The sequence below is a fragment of the Delphinapterus leucas genome, chromosome 2, assembly GCF_059928025.1.
Source record: "Delphinapterus leucas isolate spDelLeu-1000000601 "Yukka" chromosome 2, BTC_Dleu_Yukka2, whole genome shotgun sequence".
Lineage (NCBI taxonomy): Eukaryota > Metazoa > Chordata > Mammalia > Artiodactyla > Monodontidae > Delphinapterus > Delphinapterus leucas.
In genome coordinates this window covers 66,847,005-66,874,319 of record NC_143130.1, presented here as the reverse complement: position 1 = coordinate 66,874,319, position 27,315 = coordinate 66,847,005, and the positions used below count along the sequence as shown (strand labels likewise).

At 42.3% G+C, this 27,315-nt stretch overlaps 1 protein-coding gene across 1 annotated transcript in view; it reads left to right on the top strand.

The window, feature by feature from the left end:
* The window catches only part of THSD4 (thrombospondin type 1 domain containing 4), a 569,301-nt gene that overhangs the window by 512,936 nt on the left and 29,050 nt on the right, over positions 1-27,315 (top strand). The window contains exon 8 of the mRNA XM_022579923.3: positions 25,592-25,767. Coding sequence (XP_022435631.1) covers positions 25,592-25,767 — 176 coding nt within the window. The remainder of the gene's footprint in view (positions 1-25,591; positions 25,768-27,315) is intronic.

Sequence of the window (27,315 nt, the reverse complement as noted above, 5' to 3'; positions counted from 1 at the left end):
GCAGATTCCGTGTCCCTCCTGTGTGTCCTTAGTGCCCAGCATGACAGGACACATAGTAGGTGCTCAAAAGGAGTTTGTTAAGTGAATGAATGAGCAAATCTAACAGCTACTTTTAAAAGGTTTCTGGTCCCTACTCTTATGTAATTGTCTCCTTATCTAGTCCATTAAATGTGTATTAGCATGTAATTTTTTGTAAGCAAAAACATGATACAGCTTTATTATTTTAATTTGTGTAGATTACAAGGGAGGTTGAACCTATTTCCATTAGCTTGTGTCATTTGCTCAGCTGTCCGTCAGCATCTGACTCTTTTACTCAGTTATTCCTGGGTCAGTGAGGTGGGAACCTGTGAGTGGTTGTAACCTGAGGCACGTGGCAAAGAAAAGGGATGGATTTCACCTAGGTCTTAAGTTGCACCAGGGAGGGCCTCAGGGGCTCTGTGCTCTCATGGACACCTAAAGCCAGCCCCACCCTTTGACCTCTCTCCACAGAAGATAGCTCATCTGCGCCTGCAGTGCATGCATGCATTCATTCATTCATTCAATGACTATTTCATGGTTGCCTACTCTATTACGAGGAGGATGTAAAGAAGAAGAAAAAGAACTAGACATGGACTTTTCCCTCCAAGAGTGTGTGGCCACTTAATCTAATGGGGAAGGTAAGAAGTAATCAGTGAAAAATCCCTAAAAGAAATATATAAAGTGATACAGGAATCCAGAGGAGGAGACATTACTTCTAGTTTGGGTGCAGCAGGGAGGGAGTCAGGGAAAATTTAGGAAGGAGGAGAAACCACCATGAATCTTGAAGGTTAAATAGGCTGTGGACATGCAGACATGGTGAGAATCACAAAGCTTTAGAGATTGTCCCTTATTGTGCCTATGAGGACACAGACCCAGGCTGGTAGGAGCAGGTCTAGAAACTTGGCCGTTACCAAAATGCAGCGTCTGTCCACCCAGTGCCCTCCTCACCCAGCACACAGTGCGGGCCAGTGCCTGGAGGCGTGGAAGTTCTGACTGTGGATGGTGGAATGGGGATCACAGTTTGCTTGGAAAATAGGATTTTGTAACTGATTAGACACCAGGGGTAAAGAAAGAGCTGGGGAAGAGCAGAGGTTTCCAGCCCGATGACTGGGAGGACACCTGGGCCAGTGAACAGGCGAAGCAGGGCTGGGAGAGATCATGGGGTGTTTGCTTTGGGACATGTTGAACTTGGGGGGCATGGGGCATGTTTATGAAAGGTACAGAGTAAAGTTCTGGCAGGCCTTGGAAACCTGGTGCTGGAGTGCAGGAAGGAGACAGGACCAAAGATATAAATTGCAGGTCATCTCTTCAAAGTGGAGAACTGGAGTTGTCGTGGGGGTGGGAGGAAGGCCATAGAATGGAAGGGAAATAAAAGCCAACCAAAGAGGGATTCCCTGGTTGCGCCATGGTTAAGAATATGCCTGCCAATGTAGCGGACATGGGTTCGATCCCTGGTCCGGGAAGATCCCACATGCCGCAGAGCAGCTAAGCCCGTGCACCACAACTACTGAGCCTGTGCTCTAGAGCCCACGAGCCACAACTACTGAGCCCACGTGCCACAACTACTGAAGCCCACACGCCTAGAGCCCGTGCTCCGCAACAAGAGAAGCCACCGCAGTGAGAAGCCTGCGCACCGCAACGAAGAGTAGCCCACGCTCACCGCAACTAGAGAAAGCCCACATGCAGCAATGAAGATCCAACTCAGCAAAAAATAAATAAATAAATTTGTTTTCTAAAAAAAAGGCAACCAAAGACTGCAGCCACAGCTCCCTTTGGACAGGAGAAGGTAGAGGAGGAGCAGAGGTGCACAGAGATAGGCAGGAGTCAGGGGATGCAGCAGCCTGGAGGTGAGGGATGAGAGAGATGCACTGGGGAGCAGTCTACGTCCCAGTAAAAAAGGGTTAACATTCCATAGGCAGGAGGCCTGAGCAGAGAGGCAGCTGGATCTAGCCACTAGACCGTTGCTTCTGACCTTTGCAGGTGCAAGTCAGCCAGAGTAAATGTTATTTAGGAAGTTTGACAGTGCAGAGGAGGAGGGAGATTAAGAGGTGCCAGGGCTGAGGCAAGATGTGGTGTTTCTTTTCTTCTTGAAGGCTAGGGTAGACTTAAACATGTTTCTTGGAAAATGGAGAGGAGCTGGCAGAGAGAGAGGGAGATAAGAGTTGGAGGGGAGAAGGAATGCTTGCTGGCGGGTGATCTTGAAGGAGGCAGGAGGGATTAAGGTCAAGGACATGGCCCATTGACAGTTGGAATGGAAGTCTCTGAGCTGAGGTGGGAGGGCCGGGCTGGGGTGAGCACTGAAGCTCCCGGATGGAGTCAGTCACGCAGGAAGAAGAAAAACAAAGGGCCAAGGCTTGAACACTGGGAGAAACCCAAAGGTCAAGGTCAGATAGGCACCAAGAAGAGGACAGCTGGAAAACACAGTCATGATGTCCAGAGGCCCAGACAAGTCAGTCCATGGTACCCAGCCCCTAAGATGGGGCTAAAGTAAGAGGACCAACAAGGATAACGTTTGCTTTGGAGACAGGTTAGAATGATACAGCTCAAGTCCGTTAAGCCACATAAATACATGCAAGATTTCTCTGCTTGCACTGGACTTCAACTTCCAAATATTTTAATTAAACCAATATGTGAGTATTGAAGATATCGAAAGAACAAGGGCATTATTAATGTGAGAATCAGGCAACTAACCACTTGATCCTTTTAAGTCATTTCCTCATTTAGGTCTAATCTGAGTAACAAACATTCCTGTAGCTCCACGATAATGTCCCCGGATTTAAAATCACAGCTTGGTTTTTTACCCCCTCAGGGACTTATTTCTTATCTCATGGGTCTTTTTGAAATAAGCAGTTATCAGATCAACCTTTAGCTCACTGGCCTTGGGTTGAATAGGTAATTTTTCCCCTGAATCATAGGCTCATAAGAATTCAAGCCAAAATTCCAGGCTGGCTTTAAGCAATAAATACTGTAATTAACTTCTAACCAGGCAAGCTAACATTTTGCTTGGAGAAAGCATCGTTTTTGCAAACAAATGCCTCTTAAATTAAAACAATTTCATGCCTTCTTTTTCCAGCATGAGACTTTACAGGGCTTGGGAATAACCAGTGCTTCATGTGAGAGCGTGTTCTTAGACATTTTTAAAATCCAGTTTTCTCTGGTTATCATCTGTCCAGCCAAGGAAGATGCGCTATCTTCTAGGGGTCTGTTGTCCCTAACAGAGTTCTCTTCCATCTGAACTGTTGGGCAGGTTCTATGGAAGAACCCTACCGAGCCTGGTTAGATGTGACTTCCATCCTGCCCAAAAGACAGGGCAGAAATCGAGCCCAGGGCTGTAGCAGGTTGGTATGGACATTTGTGACTGAGTGTTACCAAGGGGAGGGGGGAGGGGGCAGTGGGAGGAGTATCTTATCATGGTGATAATAAAAAGCATCGACTGCTAGACAGTCATTACCATTTTTAAATCCTCTACAATGTACCTCCTTATTCCCTGTACTCAGGACAGACCTCGCCCACTGCCCAGACAATGAATATCACACTGTCTTTAGTTCAGTCAATGAAATAGGTGAAATTAAGACCCAAAGTAGTGTCAGCAATGGGAGTCTGAAATCAGCAAGTCCCGAGAATATTCCAAATGTGCAGCTAGAAAACCAAAGCCCAGGGTCAGAGCTGAGCTGGAAACTAAAAGGGTATATAATTAAGGTGTCAGTTGTTAGAAGGGATTTTTTTTAAGTCCTAGGGCAAACACAAGCCAGGAGCCAAAAGGAGAATAAAGCACCCCATGTATATGCAGGAAGGGATCCATCGTGAGATGAATTATGAATTTTTGCCAAACAGGTTGCCACTGTCTGACCTGGTTTTTGTGATTGGGTTCAGCCATGCACATGGCGGCCTTTCTCCAAGGAGGTTTTAAAGTAACCACATAATTTCTGTCAGCATTCAGAGTGAGGGGCGTGTAATGTGGCCTGAAACCTGGCCTTATTTTCTCAACACTGTGGCAGAGACTCCTGTCCTGTGGTTATGGTGCCGCACACACACAGTGCAGAGAGCTTGGGTGGCCCTGGAACACGGCCACGTAGAGCAGCGGCAACAACCAGAGGTCTATATTCCCTGAGGTCCTGTCCCTGGCCTGCCATGGACCTTCAGTTACGTGGGAGGTGGTGTGACATAGTGTAGGAATTTAAATATGGAAGCAGGAGCCTTACATTCCACCCCCAGCTCTGCTACTTGCTAACCTCGTGGTTTGGGGCACAATTCTGCTTTATTTTAAAACCAGCTTCCTCACCTGAATAACGTGATTGGAATAAGGACAGCTGAGGAGGAGGAGTAATTGAAATAAGGTGTGTGAATTTCCTCTGCAAACTGTAAAAGGCTAAGGGATGTAAGAGCGAATTGTCTCCAGGCTCTGCTGATTTGGTTTTCCGGTTGTCATTAGGCCTTAGCCAGTAATTTTTAATTCGTATCCAAATTCAAGGGGGGGAAAGGAATTGATGGAAATCATCAATTCCATCCCAGCACAGTGCACTCACTCCAGAGGAGGTACCTCACTTTCAGAGAAATACAGACCAGCCCGATCACATTGCTGCTGGAGGAGACATCCAGGGAGCGCTGGGATTTTCATTGGAAGGGGAAAACTCTGCGAGGAAGGTGAAAGCTGTCTCTGGATTTTAAACATAAAGGTTCTTATGTGGAAGACAGATTTGAATTGTTACACGTGTCTTCAACAGGACTAGGTAACACTTCTAAGGTACAGATTTCAGCTCATGTAAGGCTACGGTTCCCAAACTTTGCTGCAAATTAGAATCACCTAGGAAACTGTGAAATCACCCATGGCCCCGGCTGTACCCCAAACCCATTATATCAGAATCTCTAGGGGTGGGGCCCAGCCATCAGTATTTTTTAAACCTCTCCAGGTGATTTCAATGGGGAGCCAAGTTAGAGAAGCACTGATCTACAGAAAGACTGATGGTATCAGAACTAAGCAAAAAAGTGAACTGATAGAGACATGGAGATTCCCTGCCATTGAAGCTGCTCAGACCCAGTCTGGGTGTCTCGTAGTTGTGATGAATGCAAGCCTTCCGTGGATGGTTAGACTGAAGTTCACCGACCTCAAGTTCCCACCCATCCTGAGAGGCTGAGTCAATGCTCTGAGGTGGAGGTTTTCAAATTTCTTTAATAGTTCCAAGGAACTATTTGTTCAAATAAAATACTTAAAACAAAAGAAGAAGGAGGTGGCTTCCTCCCCACCTCACCCCTACACACACCAAGTCCATTCTACCCCCTTCTCTGTGATGACCCGTGAGGACACTGTGGAAATCTAGAAAGTTAATGAAAAGCTCTAGGACTCCAGGGAACACAGTTTTTAAAACCACTAATTTAAGGGAAGGGAAATAGGATTTCCACAGAAATGAATTTTGTATTCAGCCATCTGTAGTTGGAATCCTGATTGTTTGGATGAATGGAAGTAGCAAATCCCAAATGGAGAAGAGCCAACATAAATGGCCGTGGACTGAAACTCTTTGTTAGCTGGGAACATGAACAGCATCAGCCAGTCTGTGGTTCATCCACTGCCTTAAAAATTAGACCCAGGTCTATTTCTGCTTATTATCTTGGTGCCACATGTAGGATGTAAGAGCCATTTCCTCCAGGTCACCATGGTGTTTCCAAAGGGAAGAATGCTTACATATTATTTACTGACACTTCCCTGGCTTTGCAGTCACGTATTGAGTGTTCTCCCTGAATGAGCTCTGTCGTTATGTCCTGCAATGTGCAAAGCATGTCTTGAACCCAGGTGTTGTCATTTCCAACATTTTTTTGCAATTTCATGGCACCTTCTGTGCCACCCAGACTCTAGCTTCTGTACCAAAGCCATAACTTACATATATGGCAGCCTAGTAACAGAGAAAAGAATAGGAAGTGAGAACAAATAAGTCGAGTCCTAGTTCTGCTATTAGCCAGCTGTGTGAATACAGACAAGTCACCTAACTTACCAGTTTCCTCTCCTCAAAAATGGAAATCATAATACCTGCTACCTATTTCATAGGATTATCGTGAGGTTAAGAAAAGCCAAGGTCATCCTCTGAAGTTATATGAACTATGCGTGATTATTGAAAGCAAAAATAACACGGGGAGGATTTCAATGTATGTAGATGTAATACATATGGCAAATATATCAATAATATAAATAGGGGAGTGTAAAAGGACCTATATGTTTTTAAGACTTTATGTTTTATTTGAAGTGGTAAATATTAACATTAAACTGTGACAAATGAGGTTTGTGTATTATAATCCTTAGGTAACAACTAAAATCAGTACAAGAGCTATGAACAAAAAGCCAATAGATAAATTATATGGAATACTAAAAATTATTCAAATCCAAAAGAAGGAAGGGAAAGAGAGAACAGAGGAACAAAAGACAGAGGAGACAAACAGAACAATTATGCTAAATGTAGACATTGTCCAGTTGGGTTTTTTTTTTTAAAGACCCAATGATATGCTCTCTGTGAGAAACCTACTCTAAATTTAATGATAAAAATAGATTAAAACTCATAGGATAAAAAAAAAGATATACCATGGAAATACTAAACAAAAGAAAGCTATGTTATAATTACACAAAGTAAACTTCAGAACAAGGAAAACTTACCAGGGACAAAGAGAGAACTTACATAATAATAAAGAGGAAATTAACAAGAAAACATAGCAGTCATAAATGTGTATATATCTAAACAGCAAAGTCCCAAAATACATAAAGCTAAAACCAACAGCACTGAAAGACAAATCCACAATTATACTTGGAGACTTTAGTGTGACTGTCAAGATAATTAATAGAACAAGAGGACAACTTGATTAATCAACATTTATACAACAGTCCACCCAGCAGCAGCAGAAATACACACTCTTTCCAAGTGCACATGGAACAGTCACCAAGATAAACTGTATTCTGAGCCATAAGGTAGACCTTAACAAATTTAATATAGTGATAATCATATAAAATAAGCTTTTTTTCCGACCATGATGGGAATTTAACTAGAAATCAGTAATCAAAAGAGATCTGGAAATTTCCCAAATATTTGAAGTTTAACAAAACATGGAAATAAAATGACAGAAATTTCACGTGAACTTAGAAAATATTTTGAACTGAATGAAAGTGAAAATACAACATGTTGAAACTTGTGGGATGTAGCTAAAGCAGTACTTAGAGGAAATTTATAGTGTTAAATGCTTATATTGGAAAAGAAGAAAGATTCCAAATCACTAATTTAATCTTAAACCTTGAGAAAGTAGGCAAAGAAGAGCAAATGAAACCCAAAGCAAGCAGAAGGGAGAAAATAATCAAGATAAGAGCAGAAATCAGTGAAATTGAAAATAGGAAAACAATTGAGGAAATCAATGTGCTTATATACAACCTGTATATTTCTTTGGTAAGGTCTCTGTTCAAATCCTTCCCCCAATTTCTAAGTGGATTTTTGTTTTCTTACTGTTGAATTTCAAGAGTTCTTTATATATCTTAGATATAGAATAAATACAGAGTCTTTCACAAAGCAAACCTTTTTTTTTTTTTTTTTGCCGTACGCGGGCCTCTCACTGCTGTGGCCTCTCCCGTTGCGGAGCACAGGCTCCGGACGCGCAGGCTCAGCGGCCATGGCTCACGGGCCCAGCCGCTCCGTGGCATGTGGGATCTTCCCGGACCGGGGCACGAACCCATGTCCCCTGCATCGGCAGGCGGACTCTCAACCACTGTGCCACCAGGGAAGCCCCAAAACACCCATTTCTGGGCCCCACTCCCAGGGATTCAAGTTCAGGAGGTCTGATATGGGGCCTGAGAGTTTGCATGTCTAACAAGTTCTCCGATGCTGCTGCTGTTGACTCAGGATTCACACTTTGAGAACCATGGCTCTAGCTCTGTGCTGCCCTAACTGGACCCCATCATCACTTGGTGCTCAATACCCCAAGTGCAGGAACAATGCCCAAATGGGGTTGATTCCATTCTGAGCTCCACCTTGCATTCCTTAACCCAATTTGGAAAGGGAATTAAATCAGAGAAGTAAAAAAAGATAAATCTGCTATATTCTTGAAATCTGAATTGAGTGAATACTTCCAGGGAAAAGAACAGGTCTATCTCCCCTAAGAGAAGGGTTGAAAAGCAAAAAAGATAAGGAAGCAATTAGAGAGGTATAATGAAGAATGGCTGAATGTTGATAATTCCTGAAGCTTGATGATAGCTACATGAGAATTTATTATACTGCTTTGTTTACTCCTAATATATGTTTGACATTTTCCATTTTTAAAAAAGTTCTTTTTAAGTAAACTGAGATTATAAAATAGAGGAGCCTAGCAGAAGATGGGTGTGTGTTAGAGGAAATTTAAATGATATTTTCAAATTCTCAAGATGATTTAGAGATAAATCCACTTCACCAGTGCTTCTTAGACTTTCCTTTAAGCCCCTAGTACTGAGGAAAGTTAATACTTACCTGACACTAACAAGGTAGCCCAAGGTTGTTCTACTGCAGGTCCAAATTTCTTTGAAATTTTGTGTTTTATCTCCCAAATGTGGTTTTGCATCCTAGTTAGTATCCATTTGGTTTCATCTAAAAATGTTTTAAATTATCATCATGGGAAAATGTTTCCTACCTGTTCACCTAATGGACAAGCTGCCATCATTAGCTGTATAACCCTTATAACTCCAAAGACTTAAGTGGTTGAGTCTCAGGGGAGTATCAAGTGCAAGAACCATAGCTCAAGAAAGTAATTCAATAGGAATTTCTTTCCTTGTGTTTGCTTTCAGAGGACGTTGAAATTGATATGCATTTATCGCTCGGTGTTCTCATAGACAACAAAAGAGTTTGGGTTCATTTGTGTCTCTGCAGTAAAACTCTTATATTACATTACATCTAAGTACATCCTATGCTCTTTAGATTAACTTCTGCCATTACCAATTCACTAGTAAGGATTGAATTAGTACCATCATCTTGGAACCCTCAGCAAAAAAGTAGTGTGTATGTGTTAATCCCAAACTCCTAATTTACCTCTCCCCCCCACCGGAAGAATCTGAAAAAGAATGTGTCTGTATGTGTATACATATATATATTATATACACGTAACTGTATCACTTTGCTGTACACTTGAAACTAACACAACATTTTTTTAGTTTTTTTGGTTTGGCCACACCGCGCGGCATGCAGAACTTCCCCAACCGGGGACCTAGCTGGTGCCCCCTGCAGTGGAAGCACGGAGTCTTAACCACTGGACCGCCATGGAAGTCCAACAACATTGTAAATTAACTATATTTCAGCAAAAAGGCCTTAAAAAAAGAAGAGAATAAAAGGGGTGAAAATGCTATTAGACTGGTTGTTTGGAATTTCCCACAAGATCTTGCATCTTTTCATTGGATTCAAGTTTATGCTTGAATCTTAAAAACAGGTTTGTTGGAAAAAGAGTAACATATGTATTATACACACATATGTATCACATTAGTGTAGGTACTGGTTAGGACAGGCAGGGGGTGATGTCAGTGAGAATCCAGTGTGAAGGGGAAAATAAAATAAGACAAGAGAGGTAGGCCTTGTACAGCAAAAATGTCCTGAGCTGACGAGACTGATTAATTCAACTTTGTGCTCCTGAGGTTAAAAAAAATCTTGGGAGCTTAGATGCAGCATTTAGAAGAGTAAAACAATCAAGATAGCCGTTGACTGAGCCTCAAAAAAAACACAGGGCATGGACACTAAGATTAGGGTTAAGAGGTTAGAAGCAAGAGAGAGCAGCTCGTGAATAGGACCCTCAGGATGAGAAGGGGATGCTAGCTTTATTCGACAGTGTCTACTGAGTGTCCTTTTGTCACATACTAAATAAGACAGGGCTCCTGCCCTATGAAGTCACAGTAGGAGTTTTTTAAATCTCAGGTACAAATTACCAACATTTTCCATACTCGATCGAAGAAGACAAGGGGGCTGTGCAAGATGGTTGAAGGCAGGGTCAAATCACACAAGACATTGATTGTGAATCAGGGGAGGGTGGGCTTTATCCTTTAGGCATGGGGGTATTTTACAAAGATCAATCTAGGGTCGCATGCAGGGAGAGCCATTATCAGACTTCTGCCGTGGTCCAGGGGTGAGGCAAACGGAACTTGAATGTGGGGAGGGGACTAGGCAGGAGGAGAAAGGAGAGAGAAAAACAGGGAAGAACCAAAGATGATTGCCAAAACTTGAATCTGAGTAGTGGGAGAATAATTCTTTTTTAAAAGGAGGAGGAGTTAGGAAGCAAATTCATTTAGGGTGAGAAAGATATCGGGTTTATCTCTAGATGAACTGAGCTATAATGAGACCTGTTAGAGTAACTAGGCTCCTGGAATTCCTTCTAAAGGGCAGGGAGTTCCCCCTCCTCCTGGGGAGTAGACAGTTCAGCCTAGAGAAGAGAGGTGGCCCCAGATGGCTGCAAGTGGCAGAGCTGGGGCTGTCCATGAGGCATGGTGGATGCTCAGAAACTGTGGTGGTCATGAACTTTGGGGCCTCTCCTATTCAGCATCCAGTGTTCTCTCCTAAAACCAGATCTCAGCTGTCCCTCTCCTGATCAAAAACCTTTCATGGCTCCCCAGTGCCCACCATCCAGCCCTCACAGTCTGCCCACAGCATTCACTTCCCACCTCACCTCCAGGGCCTCTCTCTCCACACCCCCACCCTGCTCTACTCCAGCCCCCACTACCCCATGATGCCCCTTCTCTAACCACACCAGACTGTCCCCCACCCCTCCAAGGTCAGGCCTCTTCTGGCCTCTGCCTTTGTCCATGTCCTTCTCTGTTCTCCCCTGAATTCCTCCCCCTACCCCGCCATCCTCTGCCTGGTGAACTGCTTCTCACCCTGCAAATTCCTGCTCAGACACCACCGACACCCCCTGCTGTGATCCTCTGCACCCCATGGAAATTTTACCAGTCTCTCTATTCACATCATATTAGTATGTGTCTAAGCTCCCAAAGTTGTGGGCTGTGTCTTACCTTTACAGCCCCCCAGTACCTCTTTGCTTAGCTTATTATCTTACTTAAACCACAGATGGGATCTATTTCATACAACATTATTTGGGGCTTAAAAATACACAAACTTGGGCTTCCCTGGTGGTGCAGTGGTTGAGAGTCCGCCTGCCGATGCAGGGGGCGCGGGTTTGTGCCCTGGTCTGGGAGGATCGCACGTGCCGCGGAGCAGCTGGGCCCGTGAGCCATGGCCGCTGGGCCTGTGCGTCCTGAACCTATGCTCCACAACGGGAGAGGCCGCAGCGGTGGGAGGCCCGTGTACCGAAAAAAAAAAAAAAAAAAACACAAACTTTCTTTATAGTTAGTAAGCATTCAAAGGAAATTTGGAGTCAAAATAAATCAAATGTTAATATTGTAAAGAATGAGAATTAGCTGTACTTAGCCATAATTTAGGAATTAAATAACAGGGACTTGGCAGTTCCCTTTATTCAAACCCCTCACAACCTGTAATCACACAGTGCCAAAGAGAAAGCCAACCTTCTTTCTCTGATACTCTGATTTTCAGTCCAAATGTGTTACATCATGTTGTAGAAAATCACACAGGTTCAATTCTTTCCAAACTCAAAATGCCAAAGTAATCTGAACTGAAAAAAATCAGTGTGATATGTGTGTATATTTGTTTAACAGAAACCATAATCTGGACATTTTATCAGACTGGACCTGGATCTACCCAAAGAGAGATGTTGCGCTTTTTTTTGTCATTTATTTTTAACAGAATTTTTAGGCATCACTGCATGCATTTACCATTTTGACCAGGAGGAATGGAGGACATTTTTGAGATTGAAATTCTTAAACAGGAGCATCTAGATAAAAGCAGGACTTTAAGGAGTTTTCAAGAACCTCTTATCTGAACTCCAAAGTTAAAATAAGATAGATCGGAACAATACAAGGACTTCCCTGGTGGTCCAGTGGTTAAGAATCCGCCTTCCAATGCAGGGGATGCGGGTTTGATCTCTGGTCGGGGAACTAAGATCCCACATACCGCAGGGCAGCTAAGCTCACACACCACAACTACAGAGCCGGTGTGCCGCCACTACAGATCCCACATGCTCTGGAGCCCACGCGCCACAACTACAGAGGAGCCCATGTGCCCCAACGAAGAGCCCGCATGCCACAACGAAAGTTCCCACATGCCGCAACGAAAAGACCCGACGCAGCCAATAAGAAACAAAAAAGGAACAATACACCTAATAATTTACTTCTATTCAATAAGCATTTATTAAGTGCCAAGCGAAAGCTAAGTAGTGGGGCAAACATGTACATGTCACAGTATCTGCCTTTAAAGCACTCACCTTCTACCAAGCGAGGCAGGTATATACACATATAGTTCAGGGGAATAACCTTAATAATAGAAACCAGCCACAACATATATTTATGTATAGATGCTACTTCTTTCAAAGTTGCATCGACGTTGCACTCTAAGCCTTCTTCATACTCAGATCCTAAAACTTTTTTTGCACCACTTTTGGTCTTTGGCAGCTCTGTAGAGCATCACAGTGACAGAATGTTTTGTGTGATCTGTGCACATTGTCTCCCTACAGCATGTTTTTTTAATTAATTTTTATTGGTGTATCGTTGATTTACAATATTGTGTTAGTTTCAGGTGTACAGCAAAGTGAATCAGTTATACATATACATATATCCACTCTTTTTTAGATTCTTTTCCCATATAGGTCATTACAGAGTATCAAGTAGAATTCCCTGTGCTATACAGTAGGTCCTTATTAGTTATCTATTTTATATATAGTGGTGTGTACATGTCAATCTCAATCTCCCAGTTTATCCCTTTCCCCCCAGTAACCATAAGTTCATTTTTTACTGATACATCTGTGACTCTATTTCTGTTTTCTAAATAAGTTCATGTGTACCATTTTTTGAGATTCCACATATAAGTGATATCATATGGTATGTGTCTTCCTCTGCCTGATTTACTTCACTCAGTATGACAATCTCTTACCTATCGGTAGATGTTCAGAGCACATTAGAGAATACCGGGGCTTTGTCTGAACTTCTTGTTTGATTATACACGCTGTTTCCCCTTCATCACATTATGTATTTCTAGAAGTTATCCACTGAAAGTTAGCTCAAAGCTTTAGAAAAATAGATGGGGAGCAACACACTTGTGGTTCAGGATGCAGGAAACAGTGGCACCTACTTCTGCTTTGGAAATTCTGTTACCTAATCCAGTCCTGGCTGTACATTAGTATCACCTGGGAGCTTTTAAATCACTCGCTGTGCAAGCTGTACCTCAACCAATTAAATCCAGATCAATGGGGAGATATGAGTGTGAGTATCTGGGGGAGAAGGAGTCATCTTGTGTTTTTTTTGGTTTTTGGTGTTTTTTTTTTGCGGTACGCGGACCTCTCACTGTTGTGGCCTCTCCAGCTGTGGAGCACAGGCTCCGGACACACAGGCTCAGCGGCCATGTCTCACGGGCCCAGCCGCTCCGCGGCATGTGGGATCTTCCCGGACCCGGGCACGAAACCGTGTCCCCTGCATCAGCAGGCGGACTCTCAACCACTACGCCACCTGGGAAGCCCGTCATCTTGTTTTTATTAAAAAAAAAAGTTTTTATGTGGAAATAATTTGAATTCAAATTATTGAATAAATGTTGAAAAAGTTAAAATAGTACAGAGAACCCCTGTATTTACTTATTCAGAATCACCTATATTTTTTCCCTCTGAACCATTTGAGGGTAAGTTACATGTACCACAGCCCTTTATCTACAAATACCCCAGTTTCAGTGAGTATTTGCTAAGAATGGGAATACTCTCTTACGTAACCACAGGATAGCCTGCAACTTCACACATTTACATTGACACAACATTTACAAGAACTAGAACAAAAAATTTCACAATTTGTATGGAAACACAAAAGACCCTGAATAGCCAAAGCAATCTTGAGAACTAAAAACGGAGCTGGAGGAATCAGGCTCCCTGACTTCAGACCATACTATAAAGCTACAGTAATCAAGACAGTATGGTACTGGCACAGAAACAGAAAGATAGATCAATGGAACAGGATAGAAAGCCCAGAGATAAACCCATGCACATATGGTCACCTTATCTTTGATAAAGGAGGCAGGAATGTACAGTGGAGAAAGGACATCCTCTTCAATAAGTGGTGCTGGGAAAACTGGACAGGTACATGTAAAGGTATGAGATTAGATCACTCCCTAACACCATACACAAAAATAAGCTCAAAATGGATTAAAGACCTAAATGTAAGGCCAGAAACTATCAAACTCTTAGAGGAAAACATAGGCAGAACACTCTATGACATAAATCACAGCAAGATCCTTTCTGACCCACCTCCTAGAGTAATGGAAATAAAAACAAAAATAAACAAATGGGACCTAATGAAACTTCAAAGCTTTTGCACAGCAAAGGAAACCATAAACAAGACCAAAAGACAACCCTCAGAATGGGAGAAAATATTTGCAAATGAAGCAACTGACAAAGGATTAATCTCCAAAATTTACAAGCAGCTCATGCAGCTCAATAACAAAAAAACAAACAACCCAATCCAAAAATGGGCAGAAGACCTAAATAGACATTTCTCCAAAGAAGATATACAGACTGCCAACAAACACATGAAAGAATGCTCAACATCATTAATCATTAGAGAAATGCAAATCAAAACTACAATGAGATATCATCTCACACCAGTCAGAATGGCCATCATCAAAAAATCTAGAAACAATAAATGCTGGAGAGGGTGTGGAGAAAAGGGAACACTCTTGCACTGCTGGTGGGAATGTGAATTGGTTCAGCCACTATGGAGAACAGTATGGAGGTTCCTTAAAAAACTACAAATAGAACTACCATATGACCCAGCAATCCCACTACTGGGCATATACCCTGAGAAAACCATAATTCAAAAAGAGTCATGTACCAAAATGTTCATTGCAGCTCTATTTACAATAGCCCGGAGATGGAAACAACCTAAGTGCCCATCATCGGATGAATGGATAAAGGAGATGTGGCACATATATACAATGGAATATTACTCAGCCTTAAAAAGAAACGAAATTGAGCTATTTGTATTGGGGTGGATAGACCTAGAGTCTGTCATACAGAGTGAAGTAAGTCAAAAAGAAAAAGACAAATACCGTATGCTAACACATATATATGGAATTTAAGAAAAAAAAATGTCATGAAGAACCTAGGGGTAAGACAGGAATAAAGACAGACACCTACTGGAGAACAGATTTGAGGATATGGGGAGAGGGAAGGGTGAGCGGTGACAGGGCGAGAGAGAGTCATGGACATATACACACTAACAAACGTAAGGTAGATAGCTAGTGGGAAGCAGCCGCATGGCACAGGGATATCGGCTCGGTGCTTTGTGACAGCCTGGAGGGGTGGGATAGGGAGGGTGGGAGGGAGGGAGACGCAAGAGGGAAGAGATATGGGAACATATGTATATGTATAACTGATTCACTTTGTTATAAAGCAGAAACTAACACACCACTATAAATCAGTTATACCCCAATAAAGATAAAATTTACAAGTATTTAATTTACCATCCATACTCCAGTTTTGTCAGTTGATCTAATAATGTCCTTTATAGCACTTTCTTCCTCCAGTTTAGGAGCAAATCTAGGCTAGGTACTGCATTCATTTGACATTTCTCCCTCTCCTCATTTAATCTCTAATGTTTCCACAGACTTTGTCTTTTATCGTATTGACATTTTTTAAGAATACAGTCCCCCACCCTTAAAAAAATTTAAGTGTTCCTCGCTGTCTGATGTTTCTCGTGACTAGATTAAAGTTATACAGTCTCAGCTGAACCCTGGGTTAGGGGTGGTGTGCCCTTTGCAAGGTACCACGTCAGGAGATACACAGTGTCTACCTTTTCTCACTGGTGCTGTTAATTTTGATCACCTGGTAAAGTGTTGCCCAGTTTCTTCACTGGATAATTACCCTTTCTTTTTCTCCCTTGCAACTAATAAGCAGTCTGAGGGGCTGACAAGACCACTGGAATATATTGCTCCACATCAAAATTTCCCCCCAAGGTTTAGTGTGTGTTGATGATTTCTGGCTGATCCAATCTTTACAATGACGATTGCAAAATGATTTTCCAACTCCAGCACTCTCTCTATATTTACCAGTCGGCCCTTGAAATTTTTCATAAGCAAGATCCCTCCCTTCTCCCCCATGTATTTATTTATCTACTTATTATTGGTATGAGCTCATGAATTTCCTTTTCTTTCAGTAATTTGTAATTTGTTACCATACTTATTTGGGTGCTCAAACTGTCTCAGATGTGGCCAATAGGAGCTTCTTCAAGGTGACTCCTATGTCCTTGTGACATGTCCCCATCATCTTTGTGAACACTTCCTTACTTCCAGGCTTATCTTATACCTACCCAGCCCCATCCCTGGAACTAGTCATTTCTCCAAATAAGGGCGCCTCTTCATGGGGAATGGTATTAGAGACCAAGATTAAGGTGCAGGGTATGCTTATTGCTAGTGGGGTGTCTCTGCTTCTTAACCCTCTTAGCAGACAGAGGTAGGAAATATATGCATGTATGTATACATATGCAAACACAACAAAAATATACATACTCACATACGTATACATATATACGGTGTACATATAAACATGCACATATACCTACATATACATGATTTCAAAATTATGAATTCACACTGATATCTTAAATTTAAATCCATGCCCCACAGTATTCTGTGTTGCCTTCCCCCATTCCATATTTGTATGCCTCCTTTTCAACAGTGAGATACCTGGCTCCCAACAACAAGTCCAGCCACTTTGGAAAAATGTTTGGCAGTGCCTACTGCAACTAAGCATACATATGCCTTTAACACAGCAATTCTACTTCTGGGTATATTCCCAACAGAAATGAGAACTTATGTCCACCAAAAACATACAAGAATGTTTTATAGCAGCTTTACCCAAAGGAGCCAAAAACTGGAAACACCCAAAAGTCAATCAACAATAGAAAAGTAAATCATGGCATATTTATATGATAGTAAATTGCTATGAAAAAGAATGAACTACTGATAAATGCAACAAAGTGGATGAGTCTCGCGGGCATCAAGTTAAGTAAAAGATGTCCAATGCAAGAGAATATGTATGTTATTATTCCATTTATATGAAATTCAAAAACAGGGAAACTGTGGCTCTAGACAGCAGAGTAGTGGCAACGTTCAAGACTTATGAGGATGGGGTAAAGACTCTGAGGGGACCGGAAGGAGGTTTGTGGGGGGCTGGAATGTTCTGTATTTTATCCAGGTAGTAGTAACACAGGCGTAATACAAATATAAAAAAAATCATCAATCTATAAACTTATCATTTAAATACTTTACTATATGTGAGTTATATCCTATTTTTTAAATTTAATACAGCTATAAATTGGGCTGCCAATGCAATTAACTCCACTGAAATGACTGAATCGGACCAAATTCACATGTGTTCAGGAAATGACAACTCTATCAGAACTTAGTCATCTGCCTGACAGCTACTGCTTTTCTGTTGTAATACACGTCCAGTGTCAGTAATGGGAAAATGGGGGAAAAACTGTGCATCCAAGGATTTAACAGTACAGTACGTGGGCTTACTCAGTGTCTTGATATAATTTTTTGTTGAGTTGAATTGGACTGTCTTCTACACACACACTCCAAGGGTTAATCACAATCCAAACCCTTAATGGTTTATGCTTTGTGTGTAAAGTCACGCGATGATAAGTGTCCTCTGGGATTGCTTACTGGTAACTTGAAATCCATGGAAAAGTCATGGGAATCCTAAATGCTCGAAGACAGGGTGGGAGAGTGCTATGGAGAGAGCTTCAGGGATAGGGTGGAAGGAACATAGGTGTCAACCCCCAGACTGGACCTTTTGCTCCCCTCCTCTCAGTGTGGGCCCTTTTGCCCAGGCAAAGCCAGTATATGAGAAGTGAAACCATTTCTCCCTCGACTGAGAATCCTTCTGTTTTGATCAGGACTCAAAAATAAGAGAGGAGGGCAGGAAGGTGTGTAGTGCTTCTCCAACTTTAAATGTACCACAACCACCTGGAGGGCTTGCTAAACCTGAAATCTGGACTTCACCCATGTTTCTGATTCAGCCGGCCTGAACCTACATATCTACCAGCTTCCAGGGTATGCTGGTCCAAGGACCACACTTTGAGGATTACTGGTGTAATTGCATGAATGTGGAATTAGAGCATCAACGTCCAAGTCCTAAATGCTACCGAATAGTCTGTGACCTTGAGCAAACAACTTAATCTCTCTGAACCTATTTCCTCATCTGTATGATAAAGATAATGCGTGTCCTGCTTGCCCTATAGGATTGGCATTCATATTATGTGTTCATTTGTGTTTTGAAAACCATAAATCACTAGACCAGATGTTCTCCACTTTCATGTTCCGTGGACTCCCTTGGCAGTCTATGGATACCTTCTCAGAAAAATGTTTTTAAATCCATAAAATAAGATACAGAAAAATCCAAAGGAAACCAGTTATACCTAATTATCAAAACACTTTAGAAAACCAATTTTTACTATACATGGTAACATGCTCCTTTAACATTAAAATAGGCGATCTCATGGAGTGTCTAATAACTATTGTAATTCTAAAATAGTGATGAGTTATTTAACAATATTTCATAATATCTGTAACATCCATAATGTCTTGTGAATAGACAAGTGATTTCTATTGGTGACAAAGCCACAGTACTGCTAATGGTTAGTTGCCTACATTTATAATAGAAGGAATGCTAAATTTCACTTGGAAGCTAGTGAAAATAAAGATGTAATTGACAGACCCCTCCATGGTGGTAGTATGAAGTGAATAGTTGTGTTCCATTTTCAGGGTCTCTAGATTAGCTAAAATATTCTGAGGCTCACTTGGGATCATGCCCATATGTGGGCTTCTGTGGAAGCTCATAGACCAGACCGAAAATGGCAGGACTCCAAACCTTCAGCTACATCACGGCAGTGGCCAGTGACGTCTGACCCCTTCACCCTTAAGTTTGTTGCACTGCTTCCCTAATAGCTTCTAAGAATGGGTGAAACATTAAGAAGCTTGGAATTTTGTTAATAGGAGGAACTTAAGCTTCATTTCCAAGGGAAGAAACAGACATGTAGATCACAGTGATCTATTTGCTGTAAGGAAACCACCTTCTTTATTTGATTGTGGAAGCCAGTGTTTGGGTCATCAACAGTAGGCATTAAGATGGTGGGATAAGGCTTCCCTGGTGGCGCAGTGGTTAAGAATCTGCCTGCCAGTGGAGGGGACACGGGTTCGAGCCCTAGTCCGGGAAGATCCCACATGCCGCGGAGCAACTAAGCCCATGCATCACAACTACTGAAGCCTGCGTGCCTAGAGCCCACGAGCCACAACTACTGAAGACCACACGCCTAGAGCCCGTGCTCTGCAACAAGAGAAGCCACCACAATGAGAAGCCTGCGCACCTCAAGGAAGAGTAGCCCCCGCTCACTGCAACTACAGAAAGCCCCCTACGTGCAGCAACAAAGACCCAATGCAGCCAAAAATAAATAAATAAAAATAAAATAAAATAAAATAAGATGGTGGGATAAGGTATATGAGAAGCAGGGCTTGGACATATTAGCAATTCCTATGTGAACCTTGGAGAAAGGCATTATTGGTACAGATAGTTTAGGCCAAATATATATGCTCAGCATTGACAACTAAAACTGGAATAAAACCCAAATGTCTAACAAGAATGGAGATTTCCTCTTATTGACATAGTTGTGAAGTTGCCTTTCGAATAGGCTTTGCCAAAGCTAGACCTTTAGTGAACACACTCATTAGCAAGAACCATGAGTCACCTGCACCTTTTTGTGGGCTAGCTCTGGACACCATTAATAGCTCTGGAACTGCTTACAGGCACAGAAATTGTAGATGCAGCTGTTTTCAATATGCAAGGCCAGGCCAGATGGGGGCTAGTTTTGGAGCTATTTCAGAAGCTAACCTGTGGGCATATGGAATCAGGACCATGTTTACTAAAAATCTGATGTGGCTTTTTCTTTTTAATGCTTTGCTATTATATGATTAAAGATTCATCTAAACCTTTAGAGGGAATGTATAGGTAACAGTAGTGGATGGTAAAAAGATTCAGGACCCCAATGTTTTATTTCCTGGGGGTCCTTTGATGCTCTCTCCCATACAGTACTTCAAATGTTCTTTAATGGATTTTTTCGTTTCCAGATAATAACCTCTTCTACAATACTGCCATTAAAAGCAATAAAATCTTAGCCAGAACCTACCTTAATTCTGAGCTCTTGATGCTCTGAATGGTCTTTTAAGGAGAAGCTGTTAAAAAAAAGGCAAAATCTTTATATCCCTTAGTAGTATTTCTGTAGTACCTTGTCCTTTATATTAATTAAAACTTTTAAGCTTTAAAGAAAGTAATATATGCATATGGTAAAAAAAATTTTTTAATGGTAGTAAAAAGATATAAAATGGGAAATAAATGTCTCCCTTCTAATCTCCCATCCCAACCTAAACCCCGGTTCCTGTCCCCAAATGTTAACAGTTTTAGAACCATCTTTCCCTGAAATGTTTTGTGTGTGTGTCTACATGTTTTATGTATATGTTTGTTTGTTTGTTTGTTTGTTTTTGCCGTATGCGGGCCTCTCACTGTTGTGGCCTCTCCCGTTGCGGAGCACAGGCTCCAGATGCACAGGCTCAGCAGCCATGTCTCACGGGCCTAGCCGCTCCGCGGCATGTGGGATCTTCCCTGACCAGGGCACAAACCCGTGTCCCCTGCATCGGCAGGCGAACTCTCAACCACTGCGCCACCAGGGAAGCCCTATATGTTTTTATTTAAAAGCATATCACAGGGACTTCCCTGGTGGTCCACTGGTTAAGACTCTACGCTTCCACTGCAGGGGGCGCGGGTTCGACCCTGATCAGGGAACTAAGATCCCACATGCCCACTGTGCGGCCAAAATGAAAAAGTGTTCAAGTAAGAAAAAAAAAAATTTTTTTTAATGTATCACAGAGTTCTTTTCATACCCACGTACACAGACCTGCCTCATCATTTTTAGGGCCACGTGATATTCCATTGCATGATTATCCAGGGTGACAATTTACATAAGCAATCCTCTACTAATGGATATTTAGGTTGGCCTTAGTTTTTCTCAAGTTAAAACAGTCTGTAGAGAATATCCTTATTAAAAACACTTTTGTATACTTAGAAGGATAGCCCTCAAGTAGTCTCCTAGAAGTACAATGCTCACGTCAAGAGGACGGGCATTTAAACATCCTCTTGACCTGAGAACAGATTGTAACCAAACTGCCCTCCAAGGTTGAATCGGTTTACATTCCCACCAACAATGTCATGGGTGCTTGCTTGTTCACACACATAGCAATTCTGGCAGTATTAAATTTTTTAAACATTTGCTGATCCGGTAGGTCAAGAATATTACATTGTGGTTTTGACTTGCATTTCTTAAATTATAAGTAAGGTAGAGCATCTTTTCATTTGCTTGTGGAATTTGTATTTGGTTTTCTGTGCATTGCCTACTTACCATTCTTTGCCTGTCTTTCTTTTGAGCTGTTGCCTTTTTCTGCTAGATATTTTTGCATTCCGTAAGTGTTAAGTTCCTACTACATGGTGAGCAGTATGCTGGGCACTAGAGCTCACCATTGTTGGTGAGGAAACACCACTGTCTTTGCCCTTTGGGAGCTTACAGTACTGGGACACAAACATTAACCAAGTCATGCTCTGCATGGGTGTATGTACAGACTGAGTTAAGTGCCTTGAAGGAAAGGCTCTTGCATCTCTTAGAGCATGTGAGAAGAGAGAGACCTGGACTGAGGGTAGGAGAAGATTACCTGAAGTAGCTGACATCTAAAGAACAAATAGGATTTGTGGTTAGGGAAAGCATTTCTGGAAGAAGGAACAGCATTTTGGAGGGAATGTGATGTATCAGATGAGCTAAAAGAAGGCCAGGGATCAGAGCACAGAGAGTAGAATAACAGTGACACAAGATGAGGCTGGACTACATCACCTGGGCCCTGACCCCATTGATGATTGAGGGGTTCTTCTCCTAGAGAAATAGAAAGTATTGAAGGATTTTGAGCCACAGTTTGTTATCAAATCTGCATTCTGAAAAGATCACTCTGGCTGAAAAGAAGGTAAACAGGAAGACCAGTCAGAAGGTTTTTGAGTTAGTCCATATGAAATCTGATGGTACCTTGGCCCTGGATTATGACAGTGGACATGAAGAGAAGTAGATGAGGGCTTCCCTAGTGGCGCAGTGGTTGAGAGTCTGCCTGCCGATGCAGGGGACACGGGTTCGTGCCCCGGTCCAGGAAGATCCCACATGCCACGGAGCGGCTACGCCCGTGAGCCATGGCCTCTGAGCCTGTGCGTCCGGAGCCTGTGCTCCGCAACGGGAGAGGCCACAACAGTGAGAGGCCCGCGTACCGCAAAAAAAAAAAAAAAGAGAGAGAAGTAGATGAGTTCAAGAAATATGGAGAAGGTCAAATAAAATTTGATGATGGATTGGATATAAGGGATAAGGAAGGGAGGAAGTGTCCAGGATGATTCCTAGGTTCCTAATTAGATGGATGGTGGTACCATTTACTGAAATAAGAACCACCATATGATCCAGCAGTTCTACTCCTGGGTATACATCAAAAAAAAACTAAAACATTAATTCAAAAAGATGTATGGACATAGCAGCACTATTAACAATATAGCCAAGATATGGAAGCAAACCAAGTGCCTGTCAACAGATAAATGGATAAAGAAGATGTGATATATATATATATATATATATATATATATATAAATATATTCCATTACATATATATATATAATATTACTCAGCCATAAAAAGAATGAAATTTGCAGCAACATGAATGGAGTTAGAGAATATTATGCTTAGTGTAATACGCAGGACAGAGAAAAACACTATATGATATCAGTTATATGTGGAGTCTAAAAAAATATATAAATGAATGTATATGCAAAACGGAAATGGACTCATAGACATAGAAAACAAACTAGAGGTTACCAAAGGGGAGAGGAAAGAGAGTATAATATGTAAAAATACTAAATCATTATGCCATAAACCTGAAATTAATATAATATTGTAAATAAACTATACTTCAGTTAAAAAAAGAAATACTGGAAGAGGTCAAGGATGAATTCAGGCTTACACAACACATCTGAGTGAAGCTGTCAAATAGCTAATTAGATACAAAAGTCTGGGACCAGGGAGTTCCCTCGTGGTCCAGTGGTTAGGACTCCACACTCTCACTGCTGAGGGCCTGGGTTCAATCCCTGGTCAGGGAACTAAAATCCCATAAGCCTGGGACCAGAGGAGAAGTCTGGATTGGAGACATAAATATGGAAGTCACTGGAGTATAGTAATTAAAGCCATGGGCAAAGATGCAATCACCCATGAAAGGAGTACAGCACCCAAATCAGCTCTACTCTGAAGCCTTAAGGAACACTAACATTTAATGGCCAAGGAGAGGAAGATGAGACAAAAAAAGAAAGAACAGGTGAGCAGCCCGAGAGCAGGAGGAAAACCAGCTGAGTGAGGTGTCCCAGAAACCAGTGAAAGAAGGTTTCAAATAGAATGGAGCAGCCAGTAGTGCCAAATGCTGCTGAGACATCTAATAAGAGGAAGGCTGGAAAATGCCCATTGGAATGGGCAACATGGAGGTCCTGGTGACGTTCATTTGAATTGTTACAGTGAAATAATGGGGGCAGGAGTCAGACTGGAGATGATTGAGAAATGAATGGGAAGTGAAAACACGGAGACACCATATGGACCACTCTCAAGAAGTGTGGTTTTGAGAGAAAACAGCCCCAAACCGATTCATCCTCGGTCTCTACTCTTGACCCTTCCTTGCCACTCAGTAAGCTGAAGTGATTTTCTAATTCGGCATTTGATGTTCCACAGCTGTGGTCTCCCAGGAGCCATGGCAACAAGCCAGCCAGGGATAGAGTCTGCAGGGGAGGCCACCTTAACCTTGGGGGCTCTTCCACCTCTCAGAGCAGCTTCTGACTCTGCAGGCCTGGGAAGGCCCATTGTAGAAAACGCTGCTGAAACTGGCTTTAAGAAACAAAGAGTCCTTATATTTTAGAGACACCTACTGAAAAATGTAAGGATAAATAGTGTCTGGGATTTGCAAAGTGAAAAAAGCTAAGCCAGGAGTTGATAATTATTGAAGCTGGGTGATGGGATGGGTACATGGAGGTTTATTATACCATTCTCACTACTTTCGTTTATGTGTAAATTTTTTTCAAAATACATTGTAAAAAAATTAAGTTTAGTAACTATGTAAACTGAAAGTACACAGAGCCAGTGACTGTCACAGGCCCACTGTTGACCATGCCACTTAAAATGGGATCTCCTTTAAATCCAATTTGCCATTCGCTTGTGGGTTTCAAGGTACCAAATGTCTAAGGGAGTCAAGTCTGCTCTCAGATGCTGCCCTTTCTTCTCTCAATAACTCTAACACCTTGTTCCTTGCCCCTCTTCTCCATTCTTACCTCCCTCCTGAGTCCACTGTTATTGGACTCCAAATAGCAGTTCTGTCACTTGTCTTCATGAACTTGAACAACTTCCTTCTCAGACTTGAACCACGTTCTGAAAGATGAGGATGCACATCCACTTAGCAATGTTGTGAAGATTAATTCTGACAGTGTATGTGGGAGTAGGTACATAGCTACACCCTCAAAAGTCCACAGAAGTCAGATAATACAAATGAATGAAGATGACCAAGTAGGAGAAAGTCCTGTGACCCTTTTAGCCTGCCTTTAGCTTTGCCACTTTTAGTAGACATACCAGTAGGAAGAATTTTAAGAAAATTTCTATTCTATAAGGAAAATATTAATTCAGCATGATCATAAATGGAATAAATAATCTATATTCATAAATAAATGGGTAATAAACTGAGACTTAGCCTCAGTGTTGGGGATCACTAGGGAGCGGTGGGGAGTAGGGCAAGCCAGAGCACGCAGGCCCCGTCTAACAGAGGCAGTCCTCCTCAGCTCCATGACTGCTGCTGTGAGAGAATGTGGAGCCAAGGTTAACATGTCTTCTTGTTTTACAAGAGAAGCTAGAACTCTAAAATTTTTATGTGAAATCTCCCAATTCTTAAATTTGGTTTCAATTATTTACAAAAAAAGAACACTACAATGGCTAAACTAATTCCATTTGTGGACCAAAAGCAGTTCATGAGCTGCCAGTGTGCAACCTCTCACCTAGATAATGGGATAGAACACAGTTTCCCTTCCCCGCCCCCTTATCTTCCACCCCTAACTTTCTCCTTTCTCTCATTTTCCACATTCCTCTCTCCTAACCACTCCCACCCTTCCTTTCTAGACTAAGTCCAAGTGGTAGAAGGGATTGAAGTGGGTTGAAGAAGTGATGAAGCCCGAAGGGCTGTTATCTAGATGCCTCATCCTGTTCCAGGGCCTAGGCCAGTGCCCTGCACATAGTCGATCATAATGACAAACCTGATGAATGAATAAGCCAGCAAGTAGGGGGCAGTCAGTTTCTTGTGCACACCTGGGCTTACCTGAGGACTCTCATTTTTCTCAACAGCCTTGCGAAGTCGTTCTGGCCGCTCCATCATCAACGGGAACTGGGCAATTGACCGGCCTGGAAAATATGAAGGAGGAGGGACCATGTTCACATACAAGCGACCAAATGAGATTTCGAGCACTGCCGGAGAGTCCTTTTTGGCCGAAGGTCCCACTAATGAGATCTTGGATGTCTATGTGAGTTTGAACTCTTGCCTGGATTTTGTATCTTCTTGCTTCTCAGGACCACACCTAGAACAAATAAACAACAAGTATTGCCCTTGCTCAATAAGACCATTTGAGCGGCGCCTTTTGGGGTGCCCTTACATGCTTGGCATTCCTCTCTGCCCCTCACCTCCGAATGTACCTAGCTCATAGAAACCTTAAACTCTCCCAGATGCTTATTACCCTCAGCATTTATTGAGCCAGTAAAACCAATTTTACTTGTTGAACCAAATCAGAGGCAAAACATATCCTTTATTTCATGAGCATTGGCTCTCCTCCAGTCACTTTGCTCCTAAGCTAATTTGGCGTGTTTTCTTTTTATGGCAAAAGAAAGCAAATGCCTAAAGCAAGACGAGACCACTCACAGTTCCCAGCCCTCTTCAAATTCTATTAAAGCAAGTGAAGAAACAAGAACTCCAGAGTACTCCAGATGACACAATAAAGCTTGGAGTAACAATATAGAGATTTACGAGTCATTCCCTGCTTCGCAGAAGACAGAACTTTGATTTCTTTGACAAGAGACTAAAGTATTAAGTTGCCCCAGAGTTAAAAATGATCCTTATTTTTTTAAAGAAACCACTAGAATCCAATCTTCTTAAAAAGATCAGGAAATAAAAGGGGACCGGAAATAAAAGCTCAAAATCACGTTTTGGTAAAAAAGAATGCGCTCACCCATAGATATATATTCTCTCACCATCTCCAAAGCCATGCTGGTCTACTTGATATTTGCCGAGTTCGAATTTTATAAATATTACTTGTCTAACTATACAGTTACATGTTCATTCCCTTTGGGCCTAGTGGCTCATGGACTAGAAACTACAAAGGAAGTCTTGTTATAGCTCATTCTGAATATTTTTTTATAGACTGTCCAGCTGGTGTTGGTCTCCGGGTAAGTTTCGAATGGCATTAGGGGTAAAAACTCAGGTTGTTAAAGGCCCACTATGGGTGGTCTGGGTTGTGGTGGCCAGTAATAATTTCATAAATGGGACAAGGTTTGCACTGGCAGAATGTTCACACAGAAGAGGCACAGTAGAGGGGGGAAGGCTTTCCGGCCCCAGAATGACTGTTGGATTGTGTGAAAAGAGAAGTGAGGGGATTAGGAGTAGACAGCAAGGACCTGTGGTCACACCACCGTGTCCCTCAGGGGTTCTCTGCTCCCCACCATGGTTCCTGGATGTAGGGGGCCCAGGGGTTCTCATGTCCGCCTTCTGTTGGGTGATTTCTAGACGGGAGGCCACGTTTCACACGTAGGGAGGGGGTAAAGGCTGATGGTGTAACTGGGTGGAATAGACACCCTCATGGACCAAACAGGACCCACCCACGCAGGAGTGACTCAGAGAATGCCTGTAGCTAACAGGACCTCAGAGATCAACTGGATTCTCACCTCCTGCTTCTCCAGATGAAGAAATCGAAAAACATGAGATTGAGGGACTTGCTCTAGGTGACCCACCGGGTAAACAGGAGAACCCCTTCGTAAAGCAGTAGAGACAGAAGTATCACAGCGTGACCTGTCTCCTTGCC